This window comes from Calliphora vicina, chromosome 5, assembly GCF_958450345.1.
Source record: "Calliphora vicina chromosome 5, idCalVici1.1, whole genome shotgun sequence".
NCBI lineage: Eukaryota > Metazoa > Arthropoda > Insecta > Diptera > Calliphoridae > Calliphora > Calliphora vicina.
In genome coordinates this window covers 29,259,546-29,272,654 of record NC_088784.1, presented here as the reverse complement: position 1 = coordinate 29,272,654, position 13,109 = coordinate 29,259,546, and the positions used below count along the sequence as shown (strand labels likewise).

The 13,109-nt window shown below is 31.2% G+C and overlaps 1 protein-coding gene across 7 annotated transcripts in view; it reads right to left on the bottom strand.

Moving 5' to 3' along the window:
• Nucleotides 1–13,109, bottom strand: part of Prosap (prosap) — a 322,296-nt gene that overhangs the window by 148,109 nt on the left and 161,078 nt on the right. For all 7 annotated transcript variants that reach the window (XM_065514421.1, XM_065514419.1, XM_065514416.1 and 4 more), the window contains one exon: nucleotides 6,550–7,219. In XM_065514421.1, coding sequence (XP_065370493.1) covers nucleotides 6,550–6,723 — 174 coding nt within the window. In that variant the 5' untranslated portion in view covers nucleotides 6,724–7,219. The remainder of the gene's footprint in view (nucleotides 1–6,549; nucleotides 7,220–13,109) is intronic.

Here is a 13,109-nt window from a genome sequence, read left to right as displayed (position 1 = left end):
CATAGTCTAGTCATAGTCTAGTCATAGTCTAGTCATAGTCTAGTCATAGTCTAGTCATAGTCTAGTCATAGTCTAGTCATAGTCTAGTCATAGTCTAGTCATAGTCTAGTCATAGTCTAGTCATAGTCTAGTCATAGTCTAGTCATAGTCTAGTCATAGTCTAGTCATAGTCTAGTCATAGTCTAGTCATAGTCTAGTCATAGTCTAGTCATAGTCTAGTCATAGTCTAGTCATAGTCTAGTCATAGTCTAGTCATAGTCTAGTCATAGTCTAGTCATAGTCTAGTCATAGTCTAGTCATAGTCTAGTCATAGTCTAGTCATAGTCTAGTCATAGTCTAGTTATATAGCTGCAGTATAATCATATTTTTACGACAGTAAGCGAATTGCCCTAATATTTTCTTAAGACCACTAATACAGCAGCCAATAAACTACCAACAAACGGAAGTTAAAAAATAAGTTACTTGAAAACAACCCACACATTAATGTATGACTGAAAAGCAGTAGACAGCCAGCCAGACTGACGGACAATAAAGTAGTCAAAGCATACAAATATTGAATATGTAAATAGATCAAATGATGAATGAATGACTGATGTCTAAATAAGTGATTGATTATTGTATTGAAATTGAAAAGTGTAGTTTCTGGTTGAAATAAGCATTTTGCCATTAAAATTATATTATGAATGAATGAGTGATCGAAATATAGGAGATTTGTAATTTATTAGACATGAAATTTAATAAAAGAGGTGTTCTTGAGTTTAATATGAGTGAAATCCCATTCAAAGAAGGCTGTTAAATCATGCTCAGGGTTTTTAAACTATTTGCTTTAAAGTTAAACGTACTTATCGTTTACTTTTTTTTATCAGTAATAATATTTATGTATGTTTGAATTCTTAGGTAACTATTGTTATCAATTAAATTATTATAAGAGTTAAAGAAAATGTTAAGTATTAACGGCAAAGACGAATTGAGATTACTCTGCTTTGAAAAGTAACAAAATACAAATTTAAGCTGTAGCCTTATTATTTTACTTGTTCCTTTTTCTGTTGAAAACATTAAATTTTAGTGTCTTCAAAACCAGTCTATTTTATGTTCCAGCAATTCCTGCTGTAGGGTATTTACTATAAATAATTTCTAAGAGAAGAGAAGCAAAAATATCAATTTTGTTTTGTTAAAGGGGCGCTAATGTTCACGTTTACATTATTGTGGCAACATTGTGTTAAACATGATTTTTAACAACTTAAACAATTAATTTTTGTTTTGCGAGCGAGAAAGGAAAAACACGTTTCAACAATTAAATTAAAATTACACACCACTGACTAAGGCAAATAATAAAACAAATGTTCTCTAAATTAGTTGCAATACATTTGCAACACTTTTTTCATGCCACTACTGTTTTCGGACAATTTGTTAAGGAATTTAATTAAGAAAAAAACTAAAAACAAACTATTAAAATCACTATTCAAGTAAATAATTCTTGCACACAAAAATGCAATAGAATTTATTTTTCATACATAAAAAATAACTAAACTCGCTTGTCAATTGAAACCGGTAGGTACCACATATAACGCCAACACGATTTTCAAACAATTTTTTTCTTCTCATTTATGAAATTGAAAACAATTTTGTACGAAATCAAATCAAACCACCCACAAAACAACATTAATTTGAGTGAAAAACAATACTGAGATATAAAAAAAAATGAACAAAAAAAAAAAGAATTTAACGAAAACGTAAACACCGCACCAGAACCGCTTGAGAATGTTCACTACCAAAAAGTGAAAAAAAAATCTCAAATAAAAACTTGATTATTGAAAAATGTTTTAAATAAAAGCGGCAAAACATCAATGGTTTAAGGTACAAAAAACAAATTGTGTATAAAACGAAATGATAAACTAGAGCAGAAATTCCAAATATAAGAGATTTGAAAAGGTGCAGTTTATGGATAAGAGTTTAAGTGGAGTTTAACTAACTATAGATTAATGGTACATTGTTCAAGGTAAAGTTATCCTCAAGCTATGTCGTGGATAAACACTATTATTCCATCAATCAAATCTTCGATTGGATTCAAATAAAAATCTTGGATATAAAAAACGTGGAAAACTGGAATCAGATTCAAACAGGAATCAACCACAAAAAGCGAAAATCTGGAAGTTACTGATCTAAAGAATGGCGGCACAAATTCTGCAGTTATAAGCCTATCAAAGGTTACAAAGGTCGTAAAGTTCTTTAAATCGTAAAAGTTAGAGCCGCGGTTTTGGGTAGCGGAAAATGTCTCATTTTTAAACAAGACTTCATCAAATTTCATATTGACATAGTACGTGATTTCGCACAACAATTGAAAAACTGGTCGTCATCATACGTGAACAATATAGGAACCTACATAATAATGTTTGGATTAAAGAGGAAACTGACAAAGCTGCAATATGAGCGTGGGGAAAGCGTGAAATACAGAAAAGAGCTTATATTTGAGACGTTTACATATAAAGTTGCTACGCACTTATCGCAACAAATAGCAATTTGAAACTTTACACATTCAAAATCATTGCTGGTCACTTCAATACATGGGAAATAGAAACAGAAAGTCGAACTATTAGTTGTTCCAAAATGGTGAATTTAAATGCATCAGGCATGTCAATCAAAGTATTCAATAGTTGTCTGGAAACATTTGTGTTCCCAGAAGGTTGAAAAAAGCAGACATTGGTGCTTATTCCGAAACCTAACTAAAGTCTTTAAGATTTCAAATGGAATATTTCTGGAAAGTGTGATATACAAGCTACTACTCCGTATTATAGAGCCACGACACGGCTTCCGCAAATCGAAATCAAAAATAGAATTGTAAATATATAGAGGAGACCAAACAGTCGTCTATTGTTGAGAATACCAAAGTCTCGTATATTGTAGAGGCGACTAAAGTCTCCTTTATTGTAGAAGAGTCCAAAGTCTCGTATATCGCAGAGGATACCAAATTCTGGTCTACCGTAGAGGAGACCAAAGTCTCGTGTATGGTATAGAAGACCAAAGTATCTTCTGTCGTAGAGGAGACCAAAGTCTCTTCTATCGTACAGAAGACCAACGTCTCTTCTATCTTAGCGGAGGCCAAAGTCTCCTCTATTGTAGAAGAGGCCAAAGTCTCGTCTATCGTAGAGGAGACCAAAGTCTGGTCTACCGTAGAGCAGATCAAAGTCTGGTCTACTGTAGAGGTGACCAAAGTCTGGTCTATGGTAGTGGAGACCAAACTATCGTCTATCGCAAAAGATAACAAGTTCTCGTCTATCGTAGAGGAGACCAAAGTCTCGTTTATCATAGAGGAGACCAAAGTCTCGTCTACCGAAAAGAAGTATATCGTAGTGGAGACCAAAGGATACCAAAGTATCTTCTATCTTAGAGGAGACAAAAGTCTCGTCTATGGTAGAGAAGACCAAAGTCTCTTCTATCGTAGTGGAGACCAATGTCTCGTCTATCGTAGTGAAGATCAAAGTCTCGTCTATCGGAGAGGAGAAAAAATTATCTTCTATTGGAGAGGATACCAAAGTCTTGTCTATCTTAGAGTAGACTAAAGTCTCAACTATCGTAAAGTGGAGACTGAAGTCTCTTCTATCTTAGAGGAGACCAATGTCTCGTCTATCGTAGTGGAGACCAAAATCTCGTCTATCGTAGAAGAGATACAAGTATATTCTATTGTAGTGGAGACAAAAGTCTCGTCTATGGTAGAGGAGACCAAAGTCTCTTCTATAGCAGAGGATACCAAAGTCTCTTCTATCTTAGAGGAGACCAAAGCATCGTCTATCGAAGAAGAGATAAAAGTATCGTCTATTGTAGTGGAGACCAAAGTCTCGTCCATGGTAGAGGAGAACAAAGTCTCTTCTATCTTAGAGGAGACCAAAATCTTGTCTACCGTAGAGGAGACCAAAGCATCGTCTATCGTAGTGGAGACCAAAGTTTTGTCTATCTTAGAGTAGACTAAAATCTCATCTATCGTAAAGGAGACCAATGTATCGTCTATCGTATTGAAGACTAAAGTCTCTTCTATCTTAGAGGAGATCAATGTCTCGTCTATCGTAGTGGATACCAAAATCACGTCTATCGTAGAAGAGATAAAAGTATCGTCTATTGTAGTGGAGACAAAAGTCTCGTCTATGGTAGAGGAGACCAAAGCATCGTCTATCGTAGTGGAGACCAATGTCTCGTCTATCGGAGAGAATAACAAAGTCTTGTCTATCTTAGAGTAGACTAAAGCATCATTTGTCGTAAAGGAGACCAATGTCTCTTTCTGTCGTAGAGTAGACCAAAGTCTCGTATGTTGTAGAGGATACCAAAGTCATGTTTATCTTAGAGTAGACCAAAGTCTCGTCTATAGTAGAAGAGACCAAAGTATCGTCTATTGTAGTGGAGACCAAAATCTCGTCTATCGTATAGAAGACCTACGTATCGTCTGTTGTAGAGGAGACCAAAGTCTCTATCGTGAAGGAGAGTCTCGTCAATGGTGGATGAGACCGAAGTCTCATCTATCGTGGAGGACTGATCTGTCGTAGAGGAGACCAAAGGCTTTTCTGTCGTAGATGAGATCAAAGTCCCGTATATCGCGGATGAGTCAAAAGTCTCGTCTATAGAGGAGACTAAAGTTTTGTCTATAGATCAGATGAAAGTCTGGGCTAAAAAGTTGACTAAAGTCTTGTCTATAGAGGAGTTAAAACTCTCGTCTATAGGGGAGACTAAAGTTTTTTCTATAGAAGAGACTAAAGTTTTTTCTATAGAGCAGACGAAAGTCTGGCCTATAAAGTAGACTTGTCTATAGAGCAAATCAGAGTCTTGTCTATAGAACAAATCAGAGTCTTGTCTATAGAGCAGAGCAAAGTCACTTCTGTTTTACAGGAGTCTAAAGACTTGTCTATAGATAAAACCAAAGTCTTGTCTATCCTATAGAAGTTTAAAGTTTCGTCTATAGAGCAGACGAAAGTCTGGCCTATAAAGTAGACTTGTATATAGTTCAAACCAGTGTCTTGTCTATAGAGAAGAGCAAAGTCTCTTATGTATAGGAGTTAAAACCAAAGTCTTGCCAATTGAGAAGACCAAAGTCTCTTCTATCCTACAGGAGTCTAAAGTCTTGTCTATAGAGGATACTAAAGTTAATAAATAAAACCAATGTCTTGCCTATTGAGAAGATCAAGGTCTCTTCTATCCTACAGGAGTCTAAATTCTCTTCTATAGAAGATACTAAAGTTTAGAGCAGACGAAAATCTGGCCAAAGTCTCATCCTTAGATCAAAGTCTCATCCTCAGAGTCTTATCCATAGAACAAACCAAAGACTAGTTTATAAAGTAGACCAAAGTCCCGTATATAGAACAAGAACGAGTCTCATCTATAGGATAGATCAAATTCTTTTATGTAGAGCAATAGAAAGTTTCATGTATAGAAAAGACATGAGTCTAGTTTATATAGCAGGCAGTATTGTATGGTCGACCATGCTCGTCTACAATTTCTTCATTGTTTTAGTTTGAAGTATTTTATAAAATTTCTAATTTATTACAGCAAATAAAAGCCAATATGGAAATTTCTACAACTACTTACTACTTATCGCACAAATTAATTTCGTTCAGGCAGATATTCACGCACTAAATTGAATTCACACACTTGTCAATGGTACAATGATTTACAATTATCAATCTATATGTGTGTAAAAATATAATCTTATCAATCATTCACTCAATAAATTAATAATGATAATACGCACCGCGGGGAAACCAAACAAAAGAGATAATTTAAATTTACAATAGTCTATGAAAAGCTTTGTAGAATGAGTTGTAAAAAATTTAAGGGAATTTGGAGAATTTCTTAAGGTTAGAAAATAATTGAAATACGATTTTATAAAGAAAACTGAAAATTTTAAATATTCCTGACTAGATTTTTGTTGCTAGGGCTTTATGTTAGATAAAAATAATAATATTTCTGCTTGATTTAAATATTGAAATGATATTTAACTGGAATTTCCCAACATGTTTAAATTTATAGTTTTGTTTCTTTTTAATATAAATAGTTTATTATTGATAAAATGTATGTAGTTATTATTATATAATGTTTACAAATGCTAAATGAAATAGAAGTTAAATAAAAAAAATAATAATCATTAAAATGACATCACTCTAAATACACATGGGATTCAATGATGTGGAATTTTATAAATTTTACAGGAAATTAAAACTTAAAAACAAAAAACTAGAAATAATAATCACTATTTGTTTAATGGTTCATTTGTCTGGACATACTTTCTCTAATTGAAAACGATAAAAGTTTATACAGTGAGTTGTAAAAATTTGTTTTCAAAATATCAAGATTTTGCTTGAAATCATAATTTATTTATTAAAGTTCTCTTTTTCAACAACACACTGTAATTTACTAATGATTAAATGAAAAAATTATATACAAAAAGCAATTTGTTAAATTATAAATCAAATAGTTCTCTATATAAACATTCATTTACAAACTATATCTTTCAACTATTGTGTAATTAAAAATTTAATTAAATGAACTGGCACAAATTCCACTCACCTTTGGTAATGAGGCTAATACTTGTTGTTTAACATCCCAGACCAATTTGTCGGAGGGAAATTGCAGACACTTGTAGACATTTAATTCGGGCACATGTACGCGCACCAGTATCCAGCCATCTCGTGGCTCTGGCGGTGGTTCATCATCAAATCCCGGCCCTGAACTGTTGTCCATGTTGGCCGGGTTTTGTTTGACTTTGGGTGTGGGTGGGTGATACGACGTAATTTTGAATGTTTTTTATATTTTTACGTTTTATTTCAATTATTTTTTTTATAAAAAAAAAAATTAAATGTTTCTCAACACCAATTTTCCAAATTCTTTTTTCACTTATTATTCTAGAAATTCGTTTATTTAAAAGAAAAAAAAGAATGTGTTTATCGTTCTTAATTTCTGTTTCGTAATGATGTGTGAACGAAAGTTTTCATAAACAAATGATTCTCTATTCTTCCGCACTTAATGAACTTTGTTTTATGTTTAAGTTAATTTTTGTTGCTGCTTTTCATTATCTAAATATTTGCTTTATTAATTAGATTAAAATAACCGGTTGATTTTGTTCGTTTTTATTTAATAGCTGTTGCAGAAACGCATGCCATTTGTTTTCGTAGAGTAAACATTTTAAATGTGTTTATAACTGTCCAATTATTCCAAAACTTCCCATTAGAAATTCAGGCTGTAAGTAAAAAAAATACAAAGAAAATATAAATTAATGTTTATTTAACAAATTACTTAAATAAATAATAGATTAAGTGCAATTAAACACTCAAAATAAACACTTCATATTAAATTTTAAAAGGACAGACAAATTTTGTTTTTATTATTAAAAGGAAATGTTCATAATAAAGTTACTTTATCTTAAAAACAAAAATAAATAAAACCATTCTAGTCATAGTCTAGTCATAGTCTAGTCATAGTCTAGTCATAGTCTAGTCATAGTCTAGTCATAGTCTAGTCATAGTCTAGTCATAGTCTAGTCATAGTCTAGTCATAGTCTAGTCATAGTCTAGTCATAGTCTAGTCATAGTCTAGTCATAGTCTAGTCATAGTCTAGTCATAGTCTAGTCATAGTCTAGTCATAGTCTAGTCATAGTCTAGTCATAGTCTAGTCATAGTCTAGTCATAGTCTAGTCATAGTCTAGTCATAGTCTAGTCATAGTCTAGTCATAGTCTAGTCATAGTCTAGTCATAGTCTAGTCATAGTCTAGTCATAGTCTAGTCATAGTCTAGTCATAGTCTAGTCATAGTCTAGTCATAGTCTAGTCATAGTCTAGTCATAGTCTAGTCATAGTCTAGTCATAGTCTAGTCATAGTCTAGTCATAGTCTAGTCATAGTCTAGTCATAGTCTAGTCATAGTCTAGTCATAGTCTAGTCATAGTCTAGTCATAGTCTAGTCATAGTCTAGTCATAGTCTAGTCATAGTCTAGTCATAGTCTAGTCATAGTCTAGTCATAGTCTAGTCATAGTCTAGTCATAGTCTAGTCATAGTCTAGTCATAGTCTAGTCATAGTCTAGTCATAGTCTAGTCATAGTCTAGTCATAGTCTAGTCATAGTCTAGTCATAGTCTAGTCATAGTCTAGTCATAGTCTAGTCATAGTCTAGTCATAGTCTAGTCATAGTCTAGTCATAGTCTAGTCATAGTCTAGTCATAGTCTAGTCATAGTCTAGTCATAGTCTAGTCATAGTCTAGTCATAGTCTAGTCATAGTCTAGTCATAGTCTAGTCATAGTCTAGTCATAGTCTAGTCATAGTCTAGTCATAGTCTAGTCATAGTCTAGTCATAGTCTAGTCATAGTCTAGTCATAGTCTAGTCATAGTCTAGTCATAGTCTAGTCATAGTCTAGTCATAGTCTAGTCATAGTCTAGTCATAGTCTAGTCATAGTCTAGTCATAGTCTAGTCATAGTCTAGTCATAGTCTAGTCATAGTCTAGTCATAGTCTAGTCATAGTCTAGTCATAGTCTAGTCATAGTCTAGTCATAGTCTAGTCATAGTCTAGTCATAGTCTAGTCATAGTCTAGTCATAGTCTAGTCATAGTCTAGTCATAGTCTAGTCATAGTCTAGTCATAGTCTAGTCATAGTCTAGTCATAGTCTAGTCATAGTCTAGTCATAGTCTAGTCATAGTCTAGTCATAGTCTAGTCATAGTCTAGTCATAGTCTAGTCATAGTCTAGTCATAGTCTAGTCATAGTCTAGTCATAGTCTAGTCATAGTCTAGTCATAGTCTAGTCATAGTCTAGTCATAGTCTAGTCATAGTCTAGTCATAGTCTAGTCATAGTCTAGTCATAGTCTAGTCATAGTCTAGTCATAGTCTAGTCATAGTCTAGTCATAGTCTAGTCATAGTCTAGTCATAGTCTAGTCATAGTCTAGTCATAGTCTAGTCATAGTCTAGTCATAGTCTAGTCATAGTCTAGTCATAGTCTAGTCATAGTCTAGTCATAGTCTAGTCATAGTCTAGTCATAGTCTAGTCATAGTCTAGTCATAGTCTAGTCATAGTCTAGTCATAGTCTAGTCATAGTCTAGTCATAGTCTAGTCATAGTCTAGTCATAGTCTAGTCATAGTCTAGTCATAGTCTAGTCATAGTCTAGTCATAGTCTAGTCATAGTCTAGTCATAGTCTAGTCATAGTCTAGTCATAGTCTAGTCATAGTCTAGTCATAGTCTAGTCATAGTCTAGTCATAGTCTAGTCATAGTCTAGTCATAGTCTAGTCATAGTCTAGTCATAGTCTAGTCATAGTCTAGTCATAGTCTAGTCATAGTCTAGTCATAGTCTAGTCATAGTCTAGTCATAGTCTAGTCATAGTCTAGTCATAGTCTAGTCATAGTCTAGTCATAGTCTAGTCATAGTCTAGTCATAGTCTAGTCATAGTCTAGTCATAGTCTAGTCATAGTCTAGTCATAGTCTAGTCATAGTCTAGTCATAGTCTAGTCATAGTCTAGTCATAGTCTAGTCATAGTCTAGTCATAGTCTAGTCATAGTCTAGTCATAGTCTAGTCATAGTCTAGTCATAGTCTAGTCATAGTCTAGTCATAGTCTAGTCATAGTCTAGTCATAGTCTAGTCATAGTCTAGTCATAGTCTAGTCATAGTCTAGTCATAGTCTAGTCATAGTCTAGTCATAGTCTAGTCATAGTCTAGTCATAGTCTAGTCATAGTCTAGTCATAGTCTAGTCATAGTCTAGTCATAGTCTAGTCATAGTCTAGTCATAGTCTAGTCATAGTCTAGTCATAGTCTAGTCATAGTCTAGTCATAGTCTAGTCATAGTCTAGTCATAGTCTAGTCATAGTCTAGTCATAGTCTAGTCATAGTCTAGTCATAGTCTAGTCATAGTCTAGTCATAGTCTAGTCATAGTCTAGTCATAGTCTAGTCATAGTCTAGTCATAGTCTAGTCATAGTCTAGTCATAGTCTAGTCATAGTCTAGTCATAGTCTAGTCATAGTCTAGTCATAGTCTAGTCATAGTCTAGTCATAGTCTAGTCATAGTCTAGTCATAGTCTAGTCATAGTCTAGTCATAGTCTAGTCATAGTCTAGTCATAGTCTAGTCATAGTCTAGTCATAGTCTAGTCATAGTCTAGTCCAGTCATTTTTTTTTTTTTCAATTTTCAATTTATTTATTTTCAATTTGATATACATTCATAGTCTAGTCATAGTCTAGTCATAGTCTCTTCTCACACTGTTGACGTTAAACATTTTGCTGAAAAATCATTATTAATTTATTATTAATCATACGCACCATAGACTGAAAAATATAATTTAAAATAACTGATATTTTATGGCCGAATAAACTGTAAAAAATATTAGCTTACTTTAAATCAATATTGTAAACTACATTTTTCGATCAGTTATAAAATTAATTTTGATTTATTTTTTATACCATTTTATTAAAAATTTGTGATGCAAATAAAATTGGTTGCAATTTTTTGTTTATTAATAAATATGTAGTTGGTAAGAACAAAAAAAAAACATTTTGTTTTTAAATAAACGGCAATATTTCAGGTTTTTATAGCACTTTATTACTACATGAAAAAAACACAGAAATGAATTAAATAAATATAAGAATTATATATATTTGCTAGTTTATAAAATAAGAAAAAATCGTGATGCATCTACTAGGCAGATATGTAAGAATTTATTATATAAAAGTGAATGCTATTTTTTATGTATACTGAGAACTTAATAACCCATCCACTTTGGCAAAAACCACATAAATGTACGCATTTTTCACCGAAAAACTACATATACATGAGATAAATAATATGTTTTACTTTTTCCGTTTTTTTTATTGTATGTGAACTACTGCAAAAAACCACCATGTTGTTTAAACAATTGTTTTACAGATCCATTGTGTTTCCGTTTGGTATTGTGAATATAAATGAATGACATAAAAACCTATAAAATCGAAAAACAGATGAAAAAAAATAACATAACAAACCCTGAACACAACGAATTGAATTAAATTTTTGCGTTAAAGTGGCACAACGTGCAACATGCCTTCGATCATAAATAAATAATAACAAACGAAAGCAAACATATTGTGTAATATTTAAATAAAAACAAACAAAAAAACACTTTTGCTGTTTTTTGTCTATTGGGCTGCTTAAATAAATTGAGGAAAATTTAAAAAAAAAATGTTTAATTGTTCTGTTTTTCGTAATAAATAAAAACACAGACACAAATTTGATAATTAAACGAAATGTACATGTTGCAGTTGTAACATTATTTTTTTTTGTAGATATTTTAGAGGAAAAAGGTGAAAAAGTGGGATTTGAGGAGTTTGAAATGGTATATTTTTTGTAATACTCCTCTATACTTTGTGACTTTATTAAACAAAATTTAAAGAAATTGTTGATTTGCTTAAGAGTTACTTAGGTTTTTCTTTTATGGTACACCTATGCGTATGATTGTTATTAATTAGAAGTTAATTATATTAAAGTTTTTCATTACTGTATCAGTGTGCGAAAAATATATATTAACTGGAAATAATTTAATCTCTATTTAAAGCTACAATTTACTATGAATCCATGTACTAAATTTTTTAGAAATTGGGTTGTTAATTAAAGAAATATTTAAGTTTTTGTATTTTTTTCATTACAGTGCGTATGATTAATATTAATTATGAATTAATGGATATTTTTCTTCATAACTTTTACATTTGTAGATCGATTTTAATAATTTAAATGTCGTTTTAAAGTCAAAGTATTTGCCTTGACTTATATCGAACTTAGTTAATAAGAAACGTTAGTATGTTTCTAAGATTTCATTAAAAATTGCCATGTAAAGTTTATAAAATTTTATTTTTACACAAAAAATGTTTAACTTATTAAGAAACTTAGATACGATTGTTTATTGTATTAATTAAATTTTAAAATACTGGCAATCACTACAGTTAAACTTGAAGTTACAATTAATTTAAGAATTATCCAACATTGTGTGTTTTTGTACCACTGTATTCATAATTGCTATTAATTAGAAGTTATTCAATCAGTATTTGAATTATCTATTTAATTTGAATATATGTACCAGTTTTTAAAGAAATTGATCTATAAAATTAAGAGTTATTTATGTTTTTCGAATTTTGTATCACAGTACGTATGATTGATATTTATTAGAAATCAATATATATTTTCCTTCATAAAGTGTACAATTTTCAAGCGATTTTAATAATTTAAAAGCCGTTTTAAAGCTTAAATATTCATCTAATGATACTTATACCTTAAATTACAATTACCTACAAGATTCTAATTAAAAATCGAAATTGAAGTTTCAGAAGATTTTTTTTAATTTTATAAAAATCTAAATCAATGTGCAGATATTTCCAGTTCTACATTTTTCAGTTTGTTATGGGTCCTATTAATAAAATCTACTTGCAATTGTCTATTTCATGATGAACCAAGTAAGTTGGAGACTCTAACATTTTGAGTGAGTAAAGAAAAGTAATTTTATTTCAAGTAAAGTTTTTATATGGAAAAAAACTTCAATATGAAAAGGTTAGATAATAAATCAAGTATTACAACAGTTTGACAAAAAATGGTAGATAATTTTAAAGAAATTCAGAAAATTTTCCAATTTTCCAGGACACAAAATTAATATAAATCTTTTAGCAGCTTTTACAATGGCAGATTATAGTGTAAATAAGTCGTTGTTATTATACAAAATTTGTCTAACAAATCCCCATTAGTTTGGAAAATATTTACGATTTTTATTTAATAGACACCAGAACGTATGATTGATATTAATTACCAAATAGTTTAAGATTTTCATTTATTCATATGGCTCCATCCAAGCGATTAAAATGATTTATAGCTTATTTTTAGCTAATATATGACGCTAGATATCACACTAAATTGTATAATAAAACCGATTTGTTGTTAGAGTTTAGAGTGAAAAGAAAAAAAATATTTTATTTCAAGAAAATGTTTTTTACGAAAAAATTTTAAACTTCATAAGAAAACGGTAATTAATAGAACAATTTTTAAGGATTATGAAGAAAAATAAAGTAAATTTTTTACAAAATTTACAATTTTCTATGAAAATTTTATTATAAATCCCTTAGCAAA